This window comes from Suillus fuscotomentosus, assembly GCF_016647785.1.
Source record: "Suillus fuscotomentosus strain FC203 chromosome Unknown F5891scaffold_30, whole genome shotgun sequence".
NCBI lineage: Eukaryota > Fungi > Basidiomycota > Agaricomycetes > Boletales > Suillaceae > Suillus > Suillus fuscotomentosus.
In genome coordinates, this window is record NW_024539542.1 from 328,839 (window position 1) to 350,479 (window position 21,641).

Consider the following 21,641-nt stretch of genomic DNA (forward strand, 5'->3'; position numbering starts at 1 on the left):
CTGGCAGGAAAAGTTGTCACACACCTTGAAAGAGAACAACATGCGCAACCTGAACATTTAACCTCCATTGGCCTCGTGTTCGTGATCACCCGTGTCGTCGAATTCGGATCGATCCTCGCTAAAATCAGCTGATAACAGCTTCGGAATGCCGGTGCGAAAGGCATGGTCTGTGAGAGTGTCTAGATCTTTGTCAAGGTCGTCCAATGCGATACGCTCGGATTCGCGGGACGTGACAAGATAATCAAGGTCAGCAGTGACTTGATTATCGTCCCGATCAACCAGCATGTTCATAAATGATTCGACTTCTTCGGTTTTCGCATGAAGAAGTTCTCTCTCCCTCGCATGAATGTATTGGCGAAGGCGTCTCAGCTGTGAGGCCTCCTCCATCTCCCACTGGGACACAGCAAAACGAGCCCGTTGAGTTTCACGGGCAGCTTCTTTGTATGCGATCACGTAGCGAACTCCATCTTGATCAAAGCGTTCCAAGCCACGCGAAAATACTTGTTGATCCTAGAAATACAAAACTTAGCATCATTGAGAACCTCCTAAGTCGCAGCCTGATTACCATGGTACCGTCTTCGGTATCACTAGAGTTGCCACAGTAAGGTCTACTAAGCAACTTCGTGAACTTGCGTTCATCTTTGACAGAGAGCGCACTCCGCCTGTAAGGTCCATATGTAGGCCGTGTAAGTCTCTTTTGGGCACGGAGTGGCCCGACCTGTCCTGATAGGACAGCAGGAGCTTGAAGTGATTCCTCGGAGGAAGCAGACCCATCTGAATCTAAGTTGTGGTACTTGCTGGGGGAGGATAGATAGTTACTGCTGAGTGGAGAAGAGCTTCTGGGCGGGTCATTGAAGATACTGGGGCTTCTGGGGGGGGGAGTAGTCCTTTGACTGTGTGAGACTGGAGTGGCTTTGTGAGGGTTGAGAAATTTGGAGTTTCTGCTGGAGTTTCTGGGGGTGTTCATTCTTTGACCGTCGATTGAACGCATATTGGTTTGCAGTCTTGACATCTATGATAAATGGCTGCCCGAGTGCGTGCTTGTCACTTGATATCTAAGCACAGTATATGTTTGTTGAGAGCATGACGCACAGCGGAGTTCGAAAGACTTAGCTCAAGCGCAGTAGTAGTAACAAATATATATTTTGTAAACCCAGGGTAACTACATTTTCTTTGTTGACGCGATTGCTTTCCTTGGGCCGCTTAGAGGGGCCAGCCCACTCCCAAAACCGTTTGTGTTAAGAGTTCTGCCTCAGAGGTAAGTTAGCTACACCTATACTGTAGGGTATTGAAGATATTTTCTTCGGTTAACAAAGAAAATATCTTCAATACCCTGCAGTATAGGTATAGCTAACTTAATACCCCTGAGACAGAACTCTTAACACGAACAGTTTTGGGGGTGGGCTGGCCTCTAAGCGGCCCATGTAGTTAGCCATACCTATACTGTAGGGTATTAAAGATGTTTTCTTCGGTCAACAAAGAAAACATCTTTAATACCCTACAGTATAGGTAGGCTAACTACATGGGCCGCTTATTAGAGTAGTCAGCTATACCTATACTGTAGGGTATTAAAGATGTTTTCTTCGGTCAACAAAGAAAACATCTTTAATACCCTACAGTATAGGTGTAGCTAACCCAAGGAAAGCAATCGCGTCAACAAAGAAAATGTAGTTGGCTATACCTACTATACTGTAGGGTATAGCTAACTACATTTTCTTTGTTGACACTGGGTTTTAATGTTTGACAAAACTTTGACCACCAAAATTTCAAGTTTAGCTAGACATGTATGCCAATTTATATATTTGTTACTTAATCAAAGGTGAAAATGTCTACAGATACATGGAGTTTTCGACCACTCAAAATTTGAAGTATTGTTTTCGCATTTTGTACAACATGTAAAGCACTCTTAAATATTGCTGACCCCTATGTGAGTATACGGTGTTTGTTGAGAGCATAACACACAGCGGAGTTCGAAAGACTTAACACTTTTTCCATCATGGAGTACTATGGCGCTGTGCATTCAGTTGGACAGGTCGCCCCGCAGCTAGAGTCCCAGCCCAGAAACTATGACCCTTTCGGTCCCGGATTCTTTCAAGAGTCTACCTATGATTTTGGTGATACTCATTCAAGGTTAGCATGGGTCATTTGATGCTTTACCGCTACTTACTCTACCAGCACGAGGCCTGACACTGATCTCAGTATTAGGACTGACGTTGGCAGTGTGTCTTGCCCACTGTGCAATGATCATTTCAATTCACACGAGGCAGTCGCGGACCATCTTAATCGATCGTGTTATCGCCAAAAGGCGACACTCCCTGCACCCAGAGGATTGAAACGAGCGCCAGAAAGCAACGTACGAGCACAATATCACCCCAGATCTGGATACCACTACGTTCTCCCGGACCATCCACCTCCCCATAATCTCTTTCAAGAAATGCAAGACCATCGCCTTCAGCCTGAACGACAAGTGAACCCATGGTACCCATTCGACGGCCCAGGAGAATGGTCACTAGCAAAGTTTTTAGTTGAGAATCTCTCACAGACTCAGATAGAGCAATTCCTGAAGTTGGAATGGGTACGTTTGTGTCAATTTCAGTCTCTTGGTCTGACTAGCATCTGTTTTGTCTCCTAGTTCAAGACACGAGAGCGACCACAATTCAAATCAAAGGACGAGTTGTTCTATTACTTGGAGCAACTTCCTGGACGTGGACCGAAATGGCAGTGTACTGAGTTTCGTCTGAAGGGTTATGAGACTGAGCAGCCGATTCACCTCATCTGGAGAGACGGTTTAGAAGTTGTGAAGCAGCTTTTTTCCAATCCAGTGTACGCGAATCACATGTGTTACGACCCTCACCATATCTACAATGGACAAGAGCGCGAAATTGGAGAGTTCTGGACATCAGATGATGCCTGGAATATACAGGCATGCATTTATTTTCGTTCCTAGCCGCATCGCTGATCCTCAAACGTCGTAGGACCAGCTTCCTGAAGGTGTTACAAGTAACATCGGCTACATGGCCCCCCTATCATTTTTCCCCTTCGTCCTCGCCCTCGTATGCCTCCGGCTCGCACTTCTCTACCGACTATCCGTTGACCGGATCCTCGGGACCGTTCCCGTCCCTCATCCCCCTCCTATCGCACCAATGTGCGCACGTGCCTTCGAGCTATGACTCGTTCTGACTCGTGCCACCAATGTGGCTTTCCTTATCTTTCCTTTGACTCGTGCATGCTGCACATTGTATCATTTACCGTTGGCTCGTTCCAACGTTTCTCGGTCTCATTCCGCATTCGACCTTACATCACTAATCAGGCTCTGCTACCAGCGTACCTATACCCTTTCCGTTTCCCCTTTGCCCTTACCTACAGTACGGTAGCCTTGCCCTTAACCCTTTCCACTTAGTATAAGTAGTCGGTCACTCTGTACTAGATTCCCTAACTTGAATCTACTCAATCTTCCCTCGAACATACTTCCCTCTGAAGCCCCCTCAGCTTCAGTCTCTAGTATCTTTTCTTAGGTGCTCATCGCGCCTAAGTCTACCTCGATCGACTACCTCATCGTTCGGACAAGACTGTCCTTACTTTGAGAACGTCAGTGACTTTGAAGACATCCGTCTTAGAAGTCACGTGACACGCGCGTCTCTGATATCTGCCGACTCGACGTCGCCAGTCTCAGTCGCTATACCGGACCCTTCCGGTTACGTCACGAACGTTAGCGGACGACGCCCCTCTTAGGGCTCCGCATAACAGATCTATTTGAGTGCGTAACAGAAGGTGCTACTATCGTACCAATTATCACCGCTTCGGACAAGACACCCGTCACACGACACACCGGTGGACTAGAAATGCACCCATTATTCATGACCATCGGAAACATCCAATCTGATGTCCGAATGAAAGCTACATCACATGCATGGCGATGTGTCGCATTTATGCCGATACCAAAATTCCTCGTCAACTCGGACTATCAGACTCTTCTTCAGACGCGATTGTGGCACAAATGTGTCGACCTCGTCTGCTCAAAACTCAAGATCGCTGCACGTGTCGGCGAATTCATGGTCGATCCTTCAGCACATAGACGTTTTTGCTTTACCCCTCTCATCAGCCATATCGCCGATCTTCCTGAACAACTTATGATTGCATGTGTTTCCAAGAACTCATCTCCCGTCACTACAGCCACACAGAAGGAGTTTGGGGACGCCATAGCATATCCTCCACGCAACGGAGTCGATACATATGAGCTCATCCGCAAGCTCTGCGATAGGGTTGACCCCTGGGATCTCTTTAGCTTCCTTAAGGAGGCGAAGAAATTGCACCTGAGCGGCATCCACCTACCATTCTGGAGAGACTGGAAATACGCAAACCCAGCGACATTTCTCACCCCGGAAATTCTTCATGCTCTGCACAAATTCTTCTTTGACCATGTCCTGAAGTGGGTCAAGGAAACCATGGGACACGAGCTCGATTTACGATTTCGGAGTCAGCATAAGTGTGTGGGTGTGCGTCATTTCACGTCAGGTGTCTCGCATGTCAAGCAAATGACTGGCAGAGAGCATCGCGATATCCAGCGCACCATAGTACCTACAATGTGGGGAATTGTAACTCCTGAATTCATTCGTGCGGTTCGCGCGATGATCAATTTCATTTACCTCGCACAAAATCCGGTTCATACTGACACATCAATCAAGGACATGTCGACTGCGCTTTCTGTCTTTCACGAACATAAGCAAGCTATCATCGATGCAGAGGCGCGACGAGGGAAAAGTGGAGCTAAGGACGATTTTTTCATCCCCAAACTAGAGCTCATGCAGAGCTTCGCTCGCGCAATCCCACACGTCGGCTCCCTCATTCAATACTCAGCAGATGTTTCGGAACGTCTTCTCATCACCCACTGCAAACACCCTTTTGAGAAGACCAGTCGACAGAAGGATTTTGTTCAACAAATCACGCGGATCCTTGAATGGGAGGAGACAATTTGTCTCTTCGAGCTTTACACCCTACTAGCTTCGTCACCAGTGTCAGCCTCTGGTTGCACTAGCAATGACCCGCTTCTCAATGTTGTTTTCACGGAAGATGACAAAGTCGCTGGTCCAGAGGTAGACCCAGCGTTAGCTTGGGTTTCTCGTGTAAATCCAGACGCTCAACGATGCCTACATGCCCCACGCCCAGTACGCAACCATTTCTTGAAAGGAATCGTGTCCGATGATGCGAAAATCGCTTTCAATGTTACCATCAACCCCGATCGCAAACGCTTGACCATCGTTGAGCTTCAAACGCTATATGACCTTGTTGACTTCTCGCAGGCTCTCTACCACTACTTCACAATCAACTACCACGGAGATCTCAATATGCATAGCAGCCGGATACTCTTGAATGCTTGGTTCAAGTTTCGAATTCAGCTACATTCAGCTTTCCACGAGCGCACCATCATGCCTAGTCAATTGTTGCAAGCTGAACCCCCCTCCAGCGAGTTCTCCTACGGCCGCTGTGATACTGTTCTCGTTCAGAACAACAGGAGCAATGGTGCGTTCTTGTAGAACCTTTCTGGCATATATTAATATTAGATTCATTTCACAGTTCCTTGTGTAGTCCAAGTCCGAGCCGTGTTCCAGCCAACTGCACTGCCCATTGAAGCGCCTGCACTTGATCAGGTGCTTGCGTATGTTCAACACTTCGACATCATCGGAGACAAACCTGAGCCTATGATGGGGATGTGGAGACTCACGCGCTCATTCTTTCACAATGTCTCGCAGCCACAGTCCAGAAAGCGATGTAGTTCTATAATTCCTATCACCGATATCACTCATGGGGTGGAACTGATCCCTGTGTATGACACTTTATTAGCCAAGGAGGTCAACTCGAGCAATTCGATGGAGATTTTTAACGACTATTTTCTCAATAACTTCGCTGACAAAGATAGTGCTGCCGAAGTCCGGTTCGGTTCGGTTCTTGGGGCAAATTTTCCGAACGCCGAACCGAACCATAGGTTCGGTTCAGCCATTTGGTCGAACCCTGGACCGAACGTCACCGAACGCGTTCGGGAGGGTCCGGTTCGCGTTCGAACCAGGTTCGACTAAGCTTGGACCATCTGTGGTTGTATAGGCTCGAGACCATGAGTTGTCATGTAATTCGAGTCGGACAGACAACGAAAAGACTCTAACGCAAGGAGAACTTCTTTGTACAAAGATTGAATTCAAGTTTCTAAAATAAACACATTTTATTTGCCCGGTGCACATAGTTCCCTGATCACATTCTCATCGATCCTCTTCTCTAAACATATCTCAAACGCAGCAGCATGTACGGTTGCAGTATTCGAGATTGCAAGCGTGTCAATCTTCGCTGCAGGATTCTCTGAAAGGCGGAAAGCCCAGAGAATAACAGCCGTATTGATGAAGATGGACCGATTCGCGACATGTTGACCAGGACACACTCTAGTATTTTCAAGTAAGGCATGAGAAAAGGTGGAAAGATGAACGATACCACTCACCGGCGGCCAAAACCAAAAGTGAAAAACTTGAGATCAGTGATCACCGCGCACACGACCTGCATCGTCGCGCGATGCGCAAAGCCTGTAGTGAAAGGTGGTCGTCCATTATCGCATCATCACAACTGAAATAAGACGTACCTCCAATAGCAGCCACTGTGACACTAATCCCATCAGCTACCCCTGACAGGTCTCCACCTGAGACCCTCGAGGATGAACACAGTAACTTGCGGCATAGCTTGAGCTCGAACGAAGACCGACAGACTCACGAACTGCGAACGGTGGGCAACGACTTGTATCAGCATGGCTGTTGCTCGAACGAGGATCGACACACTCACGACCTGCGAACGGTGGCCAACGTCTTGGATCAGCACGGCTCTTGTTCGAACGAGGAACGGTGGCCTGGTCCGCCAATGATTTGGATCAGAATGGTTCGAGCTCGAAAATCTTGACATACTCACTTCCTGCGAACAATAAGCAACGACTTTGATCAGCATGGCTCATAACATTCCCAAGTAGTACTTACCTATATTAATCATTAGCAAGAGTTCAAAGTGTTTGGAATTCATATAGCGACATAAGATACCTAGTGTTTGAACATGTTGTGACGGTGCAGTACTGTGTCACAGCGCGTCACGACTGCGGCAGGCGCGACAGAGGACCGCGTCAATTTCACCCGGCTCAAACCTGCGCGGGTTGCAGACACATGCATTTGCATATATTGACACATAGTAAATACTTACATCTTTTTAAAAAAGTGTAAAGCGTACAAAAATTGAGAGGTTCGAACCCGTTCGAACCTATTCACTACCAGCCCGAACCCCGAACCTCTGGAAAGGTTCGGTTCTGAGTCTTGGCCGAACCTTGGACCGGACCATGCGTCCGGTTCGGAAAGGTTCAGGTTCGAACCGAGGTTCGGAACCGGACTGCGGCAGCACTAGACAAAGAACTCTACCACACACTAGCAGTAGCATTTGGTGTCTAGTAGTTGTAGTAGATTGAAATCAGCGCATCTTATCATGTCTTTATTTAATCTTGTGTGCGACCAATCTTTGGGCATTGCAAACACTTAGAGCTAGTTCGGCAACTCGATATTTTCGATATTTTTCAATATTTGCTTTGGCATGTTTGCGAAAATGTTCACCGGCATCGTTCCGAGATGTCGGAGCTCGAACCTTGCTTCTCTCCTACTGTACATATTATCAATGGATGTATACCCTCATCTAACCCTAGAGCGGCGTAAGAGGCTTTTTGCTGGTGCGGTCGCGATCACTGCGATCTGTGCACAGTACACTACTCTTCTCATGGCCCAACCTGAAGTCAATGCTCCCCCTCACTCCAAGGCCCCACCAGCGCAGTGGAATGATGTCGAGACTGTTACCCTTGTAGACTATCTCTATGATCATCGCTCAGAGGCTGAAGGGGCAGGCAACTTCAAGCAGCAGGTTCTTGGCTCTGCTGCAGAGTTCATCAACAATCATGAGGCGCTTCAATCCACTCGCGCAGGTCCACTGAAGACAGCGAAATCAACTCGAAACAAGTGGACATCAGTAAGCCCTATTTGATCTCATCTGATCTAAGCTGACGAGTCTCATCTAGCTTAAAAACATATTTCATGCTATCGAGAAGTACCGCAACCAGACAGGGGTCCACTGGGACAATGAGACTGGAGCTGGGATTGAAGGAACTGCGGCTGTGGCTGTATGGACATCGTATGTCAAGGTATGTCCCCTCTTCGTCATATTGATTTGAGCGCTGACTTTTGTCAGGCAAATAACCTCATGCGTCCTTTCCGCAACAGGGGATGGGAGCATTATGAAAAAATGCAGACCATCATCCCATTGGGCGGCGCTAGAGGGCGGCACGTCTTCCGTCCAGGTGGCGCTGCTCCCTCCACCACCAATGCTGATAACGATCTTGCGGATGCTGCTGGCCCATCAAGCACTGCTGCTGTTCCTGCTGCTCCAAGCGCTGCTGCTGTTCCTGCTGCTCCAAGCGCTGCTGCTGTTCCCGCTTCTGCAGGCCCATTAAGCACTGCCGCCACCTCTACGTCCATCACTAGCTCCACTCCTGCACGTTCCACCGCCATCTCTACTACCGCTGCGTCTACCGCTGCGTCTACCGCTGCTGGCTCTAACGCCAGCAAGCGCCCATATTCGGATGTGATGGGGGACATGGAGTCAATTGGCTCCACGCACTTGTCATCGTCCATGCGACCTCCTTCCACCACGCTGGTGTCAGCCCCCCCATCCAAGAAACCACGGACTCCGGTGGTGTCCCAGAACAGCCGTGTCACCAAGATCAGCAGTGCCGCCAAGGCTGCAAAGATCACGCCGGCAGCTGCTGTGGTGGGGATGCAAGGCACCATCAACCGGCTCACCGACGTCTTTGAATGGTTTGTCAGAGGAGGGCCTGATGGTGCACAAGGTAGTGAGGACCTGGTCATGCGAGCCGTCAAAATCCTGGAAGGTGAGGACTCTGACATACCGCCGGACCAGCAGGCTGCTCTCATCATGTTCATTGGTTCAAAGGGCAATGAACATTACCTCAAGTTCTACGTGAATCTTCAGGAGAAGAGTAGGAGGCGTGCATTCGTGGGGAAGCTGATCGGCGAGGCAGTTGATGCAGGTGATGCCGGTCCAGCGCCGCGTGTTGATGCTGAAATGACGGGCTGAGCCGCCTGCCAGCAGGACAATATTCGTTTTCAATGTTTTAAATCTCATCATGCTGTGTGTGTTCGCTCGCTACTTCTTGTGTTGTGTTGCTATATGTTGTACTACCTACCACCTGTGAACTGAATAGAATAACTCTTGTGTGTCAATAACAAGCGCGTTCTCACTTCATTGTTCATTGTTCAGTATGGAGCACAGTAGTAAGTACAAAGTAAGCCTACACATCACTATCAGTATCATCAGCGGCATCAGCAGCAGCATCCTCGTCATCGTCCATGATATCAAGTGCGTCTAAACCCCGTTCCTGTATGACGCGCTGATACTGCGTCCACATCGCTGCTGCAATGCGATCACGCATCGCAGCTCCTTGACGAAATTCCTCCTCGTTATCCTCCTCAATAGCTGCTGCGTCATCCTCCGCGGCCACGTCAGCGCCAAGACCACCACCATCCTCAACATCTTCATCTTCGTCATCAGCAGGAGGATGACCCTCGCTAGGGTCACGAAGACGAATGTAGTTGTGTAGGGCGCAAAGCGCGGCTGGAATCTGCGCTTGAATCTCCATAGCGTAGGCCGGTGGTAAGAGCAGTATGCGAAAACGTTGCTTGAGAACGCCAAAGATGCGCTCAATGACGTTTCGTGCTGACGCGTGACGTAGATTAAATAATTCCTCCTTGTTAGAAGGCCTGTAAACTTAGTACTTAGCACATTGAAAATCAATCGAGAATGAACTTACCGTATATTGGCGCGACCCCATTCGGCAAGATGATAACGCACGCTTCGGTAGGGTACCAGCAACCCAGGACGTAGAGGATATCCTGCGTCGGCAAGAAAATATTTGCCAGCGGGAGTGCGAAAGTCGTAAGAGCAGGCGTCCTCGTAGACGCGAGCATCAGTGGCCGACCCTTCCCAGCCTGTAAGTGCGTATGTGAAGTTGAGCTCGAAATCGCATGCGAAAAGGCAGTTCTGCGACACGAAGCCCTTGCGATTACGATACACCGGACGTTCGATGGCCTTAGGCGTGACGTGGATGTGACTGCCGTCGATCGCCCCAATAGCGTCCTTGAAAAAGGGCCACCATTTGGGGTTCTTCCGAATTTTGCGGGGGACCGAACCATCTGGAAAGCGCACGTATCTTGAATAGAACGGGTCCGACGTGAAGATGATAAGCATCTTGCGGAAATAACTACATACTATTAGATACTGTCACTTGAAATAAAATAAAATAAACTCACCGTGAAATCGTTTCGTTCGAGCGTTGAAATCTCTCCGCAACATGCCTGATTGATAGGCCAGTCACAGAGGTGTAAAGAAAAATCGCAAGTTGTTCCTCGAGGGACACAAACTTGGAGTCTGAATGGCCCATGGTGCGAAGCTCGGAGATAAGCTCCACAAATGCATTGGCGCGCATGCCAAGCTCACACCTGATGCGCTCTGGGTGACCAGTGAGCAACTCGATCACCCAGTCTTGCCCAGTTAGCGCTGAAGTGTGATAGGGCTCGGGATCTTTGGGATATATTGATTGTAGGATGCCGTGCGTAGAAGCAACAACGATGCTGATTACGAGTACCATGCATTTGAGGAGTCGTTCCCGGACCTCTGGCCGAGGATTCGTCATGAGCGCTGCTAGGCGTTGGCGCTCCATCGCGAACCCCAGTGGTTGGGGATCCATCAAGGTATATACCCTACCCTCATTATCACTGATCTTGTTGATAAGCTCAAATTCAAGCTCCGAATCGCCTTGGACTTAGGGGGAGCATTGACTTCAGGTTGGGCCATGAGAAGAGTAGTGTACTGTGCACAGATCGCAGTGATCGCGACCGCACCAGCAAAAAGCCTCTTACGCCGCTCTAGGGTTAGATGAGGGTATACATCCATTGATAATATGTACAGTAGGAGAGAAGCAAGGTTCGAGCTCCGACATCTCGGAACGATGCCGGTGAACATTTTCGCAAACATGCCAAAGCAAATATTGAAAAATATCGAAAATATCGAGTTGCCGAACTAGCTCTTACGTGTCGCCATCTGCATCTCCACCAATCAGAGCTCAGAATCAGCAAGTCGTAAGAGGTCGTAATAGCTTCGAACTTAAATATTGTTAAGCGTTCATTTCACAGTTTTGCAGATGTAGCAGCGTTTCGAGTGTCAAATAGGAAATGAACGCTTAATGAGAAGTATGAGAGGGTATAAAGAAGGTTTCGAAACGGAAACTCCCGTCGTTTCCCGATTCGGTGATCCTGGTAAAACACGGACAGGTCAGTCCTTGTCAAACGCGGTGTTCTCAGTCGTGGTACTTCCATCAGCGGTTATCCCATTGCCACGGTGAGCAGCGATCATGATCTCTGCCAGGTTGCAATTGGATCCGTACATGTGCCTTGCTGTACGTTTTTATCCTTACACCCGAAAAGTTCTTGCTGACAGCGTGGCAGTATCTGTCCCTGCCACCGCGGTTGGCTGATCCTCGGACACCCCAATTTTTTTTTCTGTAATGCGTTATCAATGATTCACGAGTTTCGAAAACAGTCAACCTTTTGAAAGGAGTCGACTGTCATTCTAACGGAATATGACAGTAGATGTTTTGCTCGCATCCCAGCGCTCCTTGTATAACTGATGCTGCCAATACTCTCAGGTTTGTATCGATCCTTTCAGGTCTCCCCTGGGGTGCCATCTTTGTGGCAGAAACGGTATCCGCCTTCCCAATTCCTGATTTCAGTTGATCCGGTTTAGCCATATCTGTATCGGCCCGGGGGACATCTTTGCACCTTCCCATATCAAAGAGTTACCGCCGTACCGTATCTGTTGGCTGCGTTCCATTCGCATCGTTGTCGATAGGATTGGATTTTCCTACTCTTCGCCATAAATTCGTTCTGTTTTTCGAAAAAAGCCGGGTTGGCTCATAATGATGTGGGCTGCGGCTACGATAAAGATATGGTCAGCTATATCATTCCCAGCTCGGACTCTGTACGTCGCAATTACATGGCCCAGAAACACCGCGACACTATGCAGGTGCAACGAACCGGTCTAGAATCTCGTACACGTCGTACGATCTTATTCAGGGAGATGTGATTCGTGATCCATATTATCACCCTGGAACGTGCATATACATTCATGACTGTAAGTGTTTTTGCAGGTGTACACAAAGATCTCCGCTTTTAAAACGTCTGGTTTCCAGGCTCAGCGAACTGCACTACACCTGAATGTCTAACTTACGCCACCACACATCATCGTCGGCATCATACGACTCAGCCCGTATTAAAGCAGCCAGTGCACAAGACCATGGCCAATTGTGATTCATGATTGCTACCGATGCTTCGCCTGACGGCAGTCGCAAAGATTCGACAAGATCTTGTCCGTTTTCCGCCCATCGTTATTCGCTTATGGTATTTTTTCCAGAGCCACCGTTCTATCCCAAACTGTGCAAGTGGAGTTATGTGTAATAGGATATGACAGTACCCGTCTCTTCCTGTCCGTAGGGTTGGTGCAGGGTACCTTATTTAAACAACTTGAGTGCACTTTCGATGAGGTCCATCCTAACTCCCTTAATTGATCATGCTACAGCTCCCTGACCTGCGCATTTCTGATAGCACGTCGCTCACCCTAGATGTTGTGGCTTGTGTTGGAGTAATAGGAACGATTATTTGGGTTTACCTTCGTTCATCAGATAGCCGCCTTCCTCTCCCGCCTTCTCCTCCAACTTGGAGACTACGGGGACACTTCCTGCCCCCTCGCGAGTGAAGTTTCATATCTGCGACCTCATCTATAGGATCTAATTGTATCACATTTCTGATCAGCCCATTTCTTACTGTGGCGCGGTGGATTGACGAGTATGGCCCTCTGATTACTATCCGCTTAGGAATGCAGAACATAGTGATTATCGGCCGCCACAAAGTTAGTCCCTTTATGATAAGTTAGTATCTTCAAGCTTAATACTCCCTGACAGGCCGCAATGGATATAATGGAGAAGCAGGGTAGAATGCTAGCTGATCGACCTCGCCTCGTTGCTGCTGGAGAAATTCTTTCACGCGGACTGAGCCTCGGTTTCTGCCATGCTGGGGACAGGCTCCGTCGGCTGCGTAGGTTCGTCGTCGCGATACTGTAAAGACTCAAACAGCTCTCATGTTACGTCTCGATGCGATGCAGAGCACTCCATACGCATCTCCAGCCCAAATCAGCCGATGCGTATGAACCTCTGCAGATATCGCAAGCGAGAACCCTAATCCTCAACATTCTTGACGATCCAAGCAACTTTCAGAACCATGCGATAACGTAAGCGGTTTTCTACGTGTCGGCGCCGGGGTCTCGTAGTATGTTACTTACGTGCTCTTGGCAGTTATGCCGCATCGACGATTTTGGAAATCGCGTATGGGAAGACCTCGCCGACATCGGCAACTGACCCTGAAGTTAGAGAGGCTCGCCACATCATGTCCCGATTTCGTACAGTCCTGCGCCCCGGTGCTTACTGGGTAGACTCGATACCGTGGCTCAAATACCTCCCTTGGTATGCACTAGATTTAAAAGACGAGTATAAGAGGTCCACGCGACTCTACACAGACCAGCTGAATCGTGTGAAACTGCAGATGGTAGGCATTGCCTTGCCTATCTTTACGTGATGTCTGAGTTGTTCCACAGCAGAGGAATGAGGATATTGGCCCTTCGTTTTCAAAATACATTTTAGAAAATGGGCATCTCTACAACTTGACAGAGATGGAGATGGCGTATCTTTCTGGCGCCTTTTTTGGAGCTGGAACCGAAACAGTGAGGCGTCTTTCTGTGTTTTTTTGATGATTGTATACACTGAGGTGTGGTGACAGACTGCTACAGCGATATGCACGGTGCTAATGGCAGCTGCACATTTCCCTGAAGAGCAAGCTAAAATACAAGCCGAGCTTGATGCAGTCATCGGAAGGGAGCGAGGTAGCTTGATTGTGCACTGTAGTTCTGTCCAATCATTCATTTTTCGCCAAAGCACCGACTTTCGCCGATAAGCCATCCCTTCCCCGTCTGGAGGCCTTCATCTCTGAGGGTTTGAGATGGAGACCGTTATCTCCTTTTGGTGAGTTTCTGAATGGTCGGTCCTGTGCTGACGCTCACACAGTCCATCCCACAGGAGTCCCTCACCGAACTACTGAAGACGTTATTTGGGCAAGTGTTCTTGAACGATTCGTCGTGAGGATAATCTTACATCTGTCATCTGTCTGCAGGAAAACTATTGCATTCCTGCTGGAACTACGGTAATCGGCAACCACTGGTAAGTCTATGTCCTTCAAGTCACCACACATCAAATTGTCACCGCCTCAGGGCCATCTCTCGAGATCCAGAAGTCTATCCCGAGCCTGAAGCGTTCAAGCCCCAGCGCTGGATTGACGATCAAGGTCGCTTGAGAGACGATCTCACATTCTTTGTATATGGGTTTGGTCGGCGGTGAGTACTGTCTTGTAGGATGCACTTTCTTTGATCGTCCTTCCTTCCAGGGTATGCCCAGGTCAACACGTTGCAAACAGGTCACGATTCTTTCCACCCACATAATTTGCTGCATCTCATCTGAAATGTCACAGATCGGTGTTCATAAATTCGCTTCTCATTCTTTGGGCATTTCAGCTCAGTCTGGATCCTACGAAACCCCAGGATGACATGGGGTTCGCGAGAACGTTTATGCCAAACGTCCCATGCGCTATTGAATTCCAGGCGAGGGTTCCAGAAGTAAAGCTTAGACGTATGATGCAGAACTATCCTGGGGCTGGGTGAGAAGCCTTGACGTCTGGGTTGGATTGCTCCTATCGGGCCGGGGACAAATCATCATTTCGTTATCACAATCACAATTCTAATTTGGCTCCAAGTTTGACTCTTGGAACATTTTCGCAAATTTAACGTCCGGCTCACCTTGAGTTCCTGGTAGTCCTTCAAGGTCCCGGCCCAGATATAGTTTCGCAGATCTATGACATAAAACACAGTGCAGCCAAGTTAGAGCTACGTACCTAGTCTCAGAATCACGAGGCCGAACGACAGCAAAGAACAGCGGGGCTAATTAGTCCTCGTCGTGTGAGACGCGGGAAGCACCTGGAAAGAAGCTGAGCTACGCAATGCTTTCAGTGCTGAGCGGAATGGTGAGTATGTGAATTTCAGCCTCAGAATCTGTACTTGCGGTGCGCAAGGTCACAGGTGTGGCTCCCCCCACGATACCAGAATCTTGCACCTTTCGGTGGCGCATTGATACCAGTGGTAGACGCGCGAGCTTGTTTGCTGGGTGGCTGCGCTAAATTCACTCTTCCCGCTAAGTAATAGTATTAGCGATGCGCTACAGGGCAGTGTCATCAAGGTGCATGCAGAAGCTCAATGAAATTTACATATTTATCTCATATTGCGAGGACATCTCTGATGGGGACCTTGCGTGGGCCGGGAGTATGATCCTAAAAAGTCGACAGAAAATAAATCATGATTTTTTGATTAGGGAACCTTGAATATGGCGCTGCATTGTTGTTGGAGCGGCCTGAGAGCGATTATGGCGTTAATGCGGGGAATATACAAGCATTGCTGGATGACGTCGATTCGAGTGACATCGAAAGACTTGCGTGATCGAGAAACACGCAAGAGTCCAGCACGTCCTAACTTCTGATGGACGCTTTTATCCTGAGATGGTCTGCTACAGGAATCAAGTTAAAAAATGATCATGAAGTGCACTGGAGAATCCAGATACCTTCAAGTTCAATCCGAGTCATTGTGCTTGATTGGGAACACGCGTCTACATTTGCAGTCGTCGTGGTCATCATTGGCGAGCAAGATGAGGGTCGTTTGAATATTTATAGTATCGTGGCTACCACGCACCTACGCATCTGATGGTATATACTTGTCCCCAGCGGGTGAAAATCCCATGACTAGTTTGCGAGTACTAAGGATCTCTCCGGCAGCGATGAGGTCCACCAGCTAGTAGTCCACCCCTGCTTTTCCATAATACCCACCGCGGCCTGCCACGGGATGTTAAGCTCTGATGATCATTCAGCGTAGAGGGACTTTCAAGGTAGCCCGGGCCAATGATAACAATGTTCTTAATTCCTGAGCGAATGTTCCATGTACTATCGAATTTCAGACGAGGATTCCAGAGGTGGAGCTTAGACGTATGTGCAGAATTATCTTGAGGGTGGATGAGAAGAATATTGACGCCTGGGGCAAACCTACTCATTCCATTAGGTTTCCATATGATCAACGTGCACCACGTAACAGTTACGCATCTATAACACACAGACGCCGAAGGTACTATGAACCCGGGTATTACTAAGGTATAATCAGCCGTCAGCGATAACGAGAGACTAATACAAGCATGCTCAAACTTCTATCAATGCCATCATAGAATCGGGCTCGCATCTCTGCTAGGCTCTGCATCCCACATTTTGGACATCGCCCCGCCTAAAGCCTTCCCGAGAGCCGAAGCTAGCGATGTAGGTACTGCATTACCGATTTGTCTGAATTGCTGTAAACATGTCATATGTAGAACGGCGCGCAACACGCAACAAAGGCTTACATCATCGATAGCCTTTGACATCTTGTCCTTGTTCACTGAGACGAATTCGTAGTAATCTGGGAATCCTTGCGCGCGTGCACATTCACGGACCGTAAGAATGCGTTTTTGCTGACATACAAAGTGTTAAGCAGTCAGATTCCAAGCAACAATAACACAATAACTAGAATGCATACCGAAGGATGCAGTACTTGACCACCCTTATTATTTGGTAGCACTGTAGTCAGTGCAGTCGAGAAGTACATGTCTGCATCCAGCCGCTGATAGACGGCTGTCGAAGGATCAGCCAATGTGTGAATACGAACGCATCGCGTCTCGCCTTTGTATTTCGTCCTAGCGTTCTCGTGCCTTGAGAGTCCAGTGTGCAGCTCCTTTGGTAGGTCTACGGCCTTCGCAGTGAATTCCACGCAGCCAGAAATCATGTAGCTTGACTTACCAAAATGATTAGCTCCCGCTCTCAGAGGCACGTTTACAGTCCTGAATTCGGGTTTCAGTGGGCACCAATCCAGGATAGACAGCAAAAACGTACCGTTCAATGATAATATCGTTGAAGCGTTTCGTATAATGGTATTGAAGCTTTTCGCTTCCTTGTCGCATGAGCTTCTGGTAACGGGATAGTGGCCCACTAGGATATTGACATGGTTTCGAATAACCAGCGTATGGGTCCTCTGAAGTTCCTGCAGAATGCAGCGGTGAAAAAGATGGGATCCCAAGCTCATCTTTACGCTTGCGCTCCACCGCTTTGTCAGCAGCAGTTTTCGAGATGTTGGTGTGTGGGTTAACCCTGAATGCAAGTTCGAATAAGCCAGGTTCCCAAATTTTGAAACAACAGTGCATACCAGTCGAACGGAGGCTACAAAATAGGCTGAAGTGAATATATGTTATCAAAAAGGGAATATCTGAAAACCATACCAAATCACCAATAGCTTCATGAATCGTGACGAAATGTAGCGGAGCGGAGAGGTCAGTGTTGTTATCGCCATACTTCAAGCGTGAAGCAGGTGCTAAGTATGCACCAGTAGGCAACTTGACGCGCTGTACTCTTGCGTGCGGAAAGACATGTGTCGGGATCGGGAAATCGGGTAGGGGAACACCTTGCCTGGCCGCCACAAACAGAACCCTCTTGCGTGCTTGAGGCGCGCCATAGTTTCCAGCATGAAGAACATTATATTCGATCTGGTAGCTGCAAAAAAGATCAGCATCGAACAGTGCAAATGTATCAAATTATACTTTAAGGCAAGAAGGGCGGCAATAATAAATTTCACAACGCCCGAAGCGACAGTTTTCTCCTTCAATGCATGCTCCAAGATCCCGCCAACGTTCTCCAAGAGGAAGTACATCGGCCGGTAAAACTCTACGTATGCGATCATGTTGCAGACAAGCGTAGACCTGCAGTATATCTTTTAGTACAGACACACCAATCGCACGTAGTGTTCACCGTATATCGTCTTCTCTCTAGGAACAAGATTGTCACTACGATGTATGGAAACGTTTTTGAGCTTTACCTTCGCGTGATTCATCTTTGAGAAGGATTGACATGGCGGACCTAGTAAACACAATAAACATCACCACTGATGACGTGAATCATTACGCACCGCCATAAATAAAATCAACTTCACCCGGCTTAGGCATTGAAGGTAGGCGCTTCTTATCTCCTAAAGCTTGGAGAGGGCGAGGATTCTTCCCATCTGCGACATCAATAGCATGCTGGAGGCATACATTCGTGCATTGATTGTACACCGTCACATTAGGGTGATTTTGCCTGAGACAACATCAACACAAGCGCGTCGAGCATGAAACGCGCACCAACTTGTAAGTCCTCGCTGCTCCTGGAGAAAACTCAACTGCGTATCTTGTCTCCACAAAGCCAGACATATCCAATCCGGTTCCAAGGCCACCCGCACCTTCGAGTACACGTGAAAATCAGTCACAACAACAAAAAATAGAGTCAAACCAGCGAAAAGTTCCAGCCCTCGAAGCGGACCGAACCTCTGCAATTGTTGAGCCCGGCGTACTAAATTAGCTTTGTGCTCTTTGTGGCATTGGACGCAGTGCCGGAATTCATTTCCTGACCATGGGTTTAGGTCATCGAACGTACGAACGTCGAGGGAATCGGCGCACTCGTTCACGTAGTAGTGATCGTCGTGAATGACCCATGCATCGATAGCGGCATCGTCTGTTTCATGAATGACGAAACACTGTCCACGGATATCATCAGGTCTTGTTTTCTCCTGGCTCTTCGAATGGAACAAGCGCCGCTACGAAATATGAGTTAGAAATAGAAAGTAGGGTGCAGGTGATCCCCTTACGTCATCAGAAGTGGCTCCTTTTGGTTTGTCAATGCCACGGCCGACTTCCCGGGCAATATCATTATAGCGCCCAAAGGGTCGAGTGATGACTTCAATGCACCTGCCCCTCTTCATTTTGAAGTCCTCGATCTGACCAATCTGATAGACACTATTAGGGCCCGTTGAGATATACGCGAAGTCGCCCTTGTGATAGTTGACATCATTATGAGAGAAGCCATCTCGAAGGGCTCGTGAATCAGTGAAATTCGATACGCGTTCCTTGTGACCGCAAGCGAGGCACTGCTTATGGTCGTCACAGAAGCTGAGAAGTGTTTGAGTTTCCAAGTCTGAAAGCCGAACGAAACTGGACTCGACGCTGTTGAACATAAGTCTGCGGGGCCGTGCTCAGTGTCACACGAAGCACCGCTGAAAGAGGCTGCATACCCATAGTGAAAGTCGTTGTCGTCATCGAGAGTTGACTCATCTGGCTGAAAGCTGTCCATTGGCAGTTCACGGACATTACATTTTTGTGATATGGCATCAATTTCGACGTCACTGCATTCAGAGAGCATCAGATAAAGCGCATGTGGATGTCCCGCTTCTTGAAGGAGAGTCTTTGAGCTGTGTGTGAACCACTGTGCATGGAACTTCTTGACGCCCTCGTCTTCGAAGAAGTACCGAATCATGCAAAACCTTTTGAGGTAAAATGAACACAAATGACATAGCAAGAGCACAAGGTCGTAACCCACCAATAGTCGTTTGCGAGTTTGTTCGTCGACTGAGAGGGCTGGTACTTGTAGGATTTCGCACGGGCAGTATCCTCGTCTTCTCCAGGTACGACCATGACAGCATCTCCGACCTGAGGCAAATAAACATTTTTGTCGAGAAGCAAAAAATAACTTACTGAATAATTTACTTCGTCCACGAGAACAGAACCATAAAAGCCAGGACGGTCATCCACAGGGTCCAGCCACTGCACAGAGTTCGGGTTGGTGGCGTGTATTATAGAGGGATGTCGTGGCACGTCGTCCGATACATGCATGTCCTCTTCCATGAGTTTTCCAGCAACCTTAATATTTTCGAATAATCGTTGTGCGACCCTTCCGACGACGGGTGTTGCGACGGTTTTGTTCCTGTGCTTAAGAACTTCTTTCTCGATATTACCGGAACTCGATGAACGACTCTGGGGCGGGCGCTGGGCACGCGAACGGGAGGGGGGAGCAGTTGCCTCCATCAAGTGATAAGACATTTCTTGCCCGACAATGTCCTTCACTACCGGAGTGCGCGCAACGTAGATTCCGTCATCGCGAAGCTCGTCAAGTGTTGCGAAAACATAAGATTTCTGTTCGACAGTCAGAGACTGATGCAACAACAGGAAACATAGATATACATACAATATCGGCAGACTGTAGGTCATTCTCATTGAGCTCACGCCCGATGATGGTTAATGCAACAGAAACTTCATCGGGCGAGTCAGGAGTTATGTGAAGGGAAGAAACAAAGTCTTCATAAGTCAACCGTGGGCTATCCAGGGCCATAGACACGAGAAGATGGGCGACTCGATGCCTGAGCCACAAGCCACGAAAGAAGGGGGCATATTGTTCTGAAGGAAGGTGGAGAATATACCAAGCGTGTTCCGTTAGAATATAGAACTTGCTGGATATTGCCAAATGAGTTGCAAACCATGTCAGTATCATAGATAAATACTTACTCGTCGAGTTCTCTAGAACGCTGTCGTATGTCGTGAATCGTGAACTTCCGGATTTCTGTCAAACGAATCCGTTGGAGGCAATCCTCGTCGTTAGACATACAATTCCTGTTATCCTCATCGTCGTAGTCATCATCATAGTATTCATCGACATCCATATGAGATTTCACAAAACCCGAGGCACGGTACATCTTGTTGTTCACCGCAAGGTTGACGTTAAGTAGCTCACCAATAGGCACTAGCTGTTGTTTGGCGCACTCGTATATGGCGAAATCTGTTAATATGCGTACGGGTACACCCTCAGAATTGCCACAGTCAGACTGTTCAGTGGGGTCGGTTTCGCCTATGACCTGAAAGTTCTCGTCCTCGTCATATTCGTCGTCGGGAGGGACATAAATCAGCGTTTCTAAAACGAATGTGAAGGAGACGATGCGAGATATTCAAATACACGTGCCTTCAGGTGATGCGAGTTCCTTTGGTTCAGAATGCTGTTGTGGTGGCTGTGCCACCTCATTGAGCACGGACGAGTTGCGTACAACGAGGGTTGATTCTTCTGATGCGTCTGAATCAACCTGCTCACAACCACCTTTTTATATCAGCTTGAGGTCATGGAGTGGCTAGCTTACTACGCGTGAAAGTAACCTCTTCCTTCTTTTCTTTCCGACGCGTGAGGACTGGGGCTCATGCTCTGCGACCCTCTTCGAGGCCGTTTTCGAGGACGATGTGCGGGAAGACATGGGCCCAAAGTGCCGCTTCTTCGACATAAATTATGCTTGATGGGTCACCGTACGAGGATAAAGGCTCAGGAGTAACAAATACCAACTACTAAGGGATCTATACTTAACCGAAAAGTTTAGCAACAAAACAGGATGATTTGGGGGGTCGACCGAGGGCTGATCTTCTGTTTGCGCTTTGTTACCACTGGCACGTGGCAATAGTATAATTATCCGAGATAGTCGGTAGCAAAATCGCTCGCAGT

At 48.3% G+C, this 21,641-nt stretch overlaps 5 protein-coding genes across 5 annotated transcripts; 2 read left to right on the forward strand and 3 right to left on the reverse strand.

The window, feature by feature from the left end:
* Positions 1–57: 57 nt before the first annotated feature.
* Positions 58–1,436, reverse strand: F5891DRAFT_980781 (uncharacterized protein; the record flags this gene model as incomplete). Its single annotated transcript, XM_041377042.1, has 5 exons — positions 58–510; positions 566–797; positions 862–1,055; positions 1,093–1,108; positions 1,390–1,436. The coding sequence occupies 5 exons, from the start codon at positions 1,434–1,436 to the stop codon at positions 58–60; spliced, it is 942 nt and encodes a 313-aa protein (XP_041225408.1).
* Positions 1,437–1,996: 560 nt separating this feature from the next.
* F5891DRAFT_1128808 (uncharacterized protein) lies at positions 1,997–6,074 on the forward strand (the record flags this gene model as incomplete). The annotated part of the gene is made up of 9 exons (XM_041364321.1): positions 1,997–2,130; positions 2,326–2,575; positions 2,633–2,939; positions 3,769–4,142; positions 4,251–4,862; positions 4,908–5,005; positions 5,036–5,520; positions 5,575–5,932; positions 5,984–6,074. 9 exons carry the CDS (start codon positions 1,997–1,999, stop codon positions 6,072–6,074), a joined length of 2,709 nt encoding a protein of 902 aa, XP_041225409.1.
* Positions 6,075–6,246: 172 nt separating this feature from the next.
* F5891DRAFT_1036830 (uncharacterized protein) lies at positions 6,247–6,542 on the reverse strand (the record flags this gene model as incomplete). Its single annotated transcript, XM_041361844.1, is given in 3 exon segments — positions 6,247–6,429; positions 6,473–6,474; positions 6,488–6,542. Coding segments are annotated over 3 exon segments (184 nt in total), but the record flags the coding sequence as incomplete, so codon positions are not given.
* A 6,129-nt stretch (positions 6,543–12,671) lies between these two features.
* On the forward strand, positions 12,672–15,163 carry F5891DRAFT_1164423 (cytochrome P450). The gene is made up of 13 exons (XM_041365359.1): positions 12,672–12,884; positions 12,945–13,041; positions 13,094–13,230; positions 13,294–13,419; positions 13,484–13,733; positions 13,786–13,908; positions 13,965–14,067; positions 14,120–14,206; positions 14,261–14,295; positions 14,355–14,401; positions 14,452–14,574; positions 14,625–14,654; positions 14,709–15,163. The coding sequence occupies exons 1-13, from the start codon at positions 12,703–12,705 to the stop codon at positions 14,896–14,898; spliced, it is 1,530 nt and encodes a 509-aa protein (XP_041225411.1). The 5' UTR covers positions 12,672–12,702; the 3' UTR covers positions 14,899–15,163.
* A 1,329-nt stretch (positions 15,164–16,492) lies between these two features.
* Positions 16,493–21,537, reverse strand: F5891DRAFT_1146541 (S-adenosyl-L-methionine-dependent methyltransferase; the record flags this gene model as incomplete). Its single annotated transcript, XM_041365029.1, has 20 exons — positions 21,289–21,537; positions 21,117–21,234; positions 20,666–21,068; positions 20,349–20,610; positions 19,859–20,296; positions 19,704–19,813; positions 19,399–19,647; positions 18,976–19,345; positions 18,621–18,924; positions 18,477–18,570; positions 18,262–18,428; positions 18,172–18,212; positions 18,105–18,121; positions 17,897–18,055; positions 17,579–17,849; positions 17,506–17,519; positions 17,196–17,450; positions 17,103–17,143; positions 16,843–17,048; positions 16,493–16,777 (listed from the first exon to the last, which is right to left on the reverse strand). The coding sequence occupies exons 1-20, from the start codon at positions 21,424–21,426 to the stop codon at positions 16,493–16,495; spliced, it is 3,942 nt and encodes a 1,313-aa protein (XP_041225412.1). The 5' UTR covers positions 21,427–21,537.
* Positions 21,538–21,641: the final 104 nt, after the last annotated feature.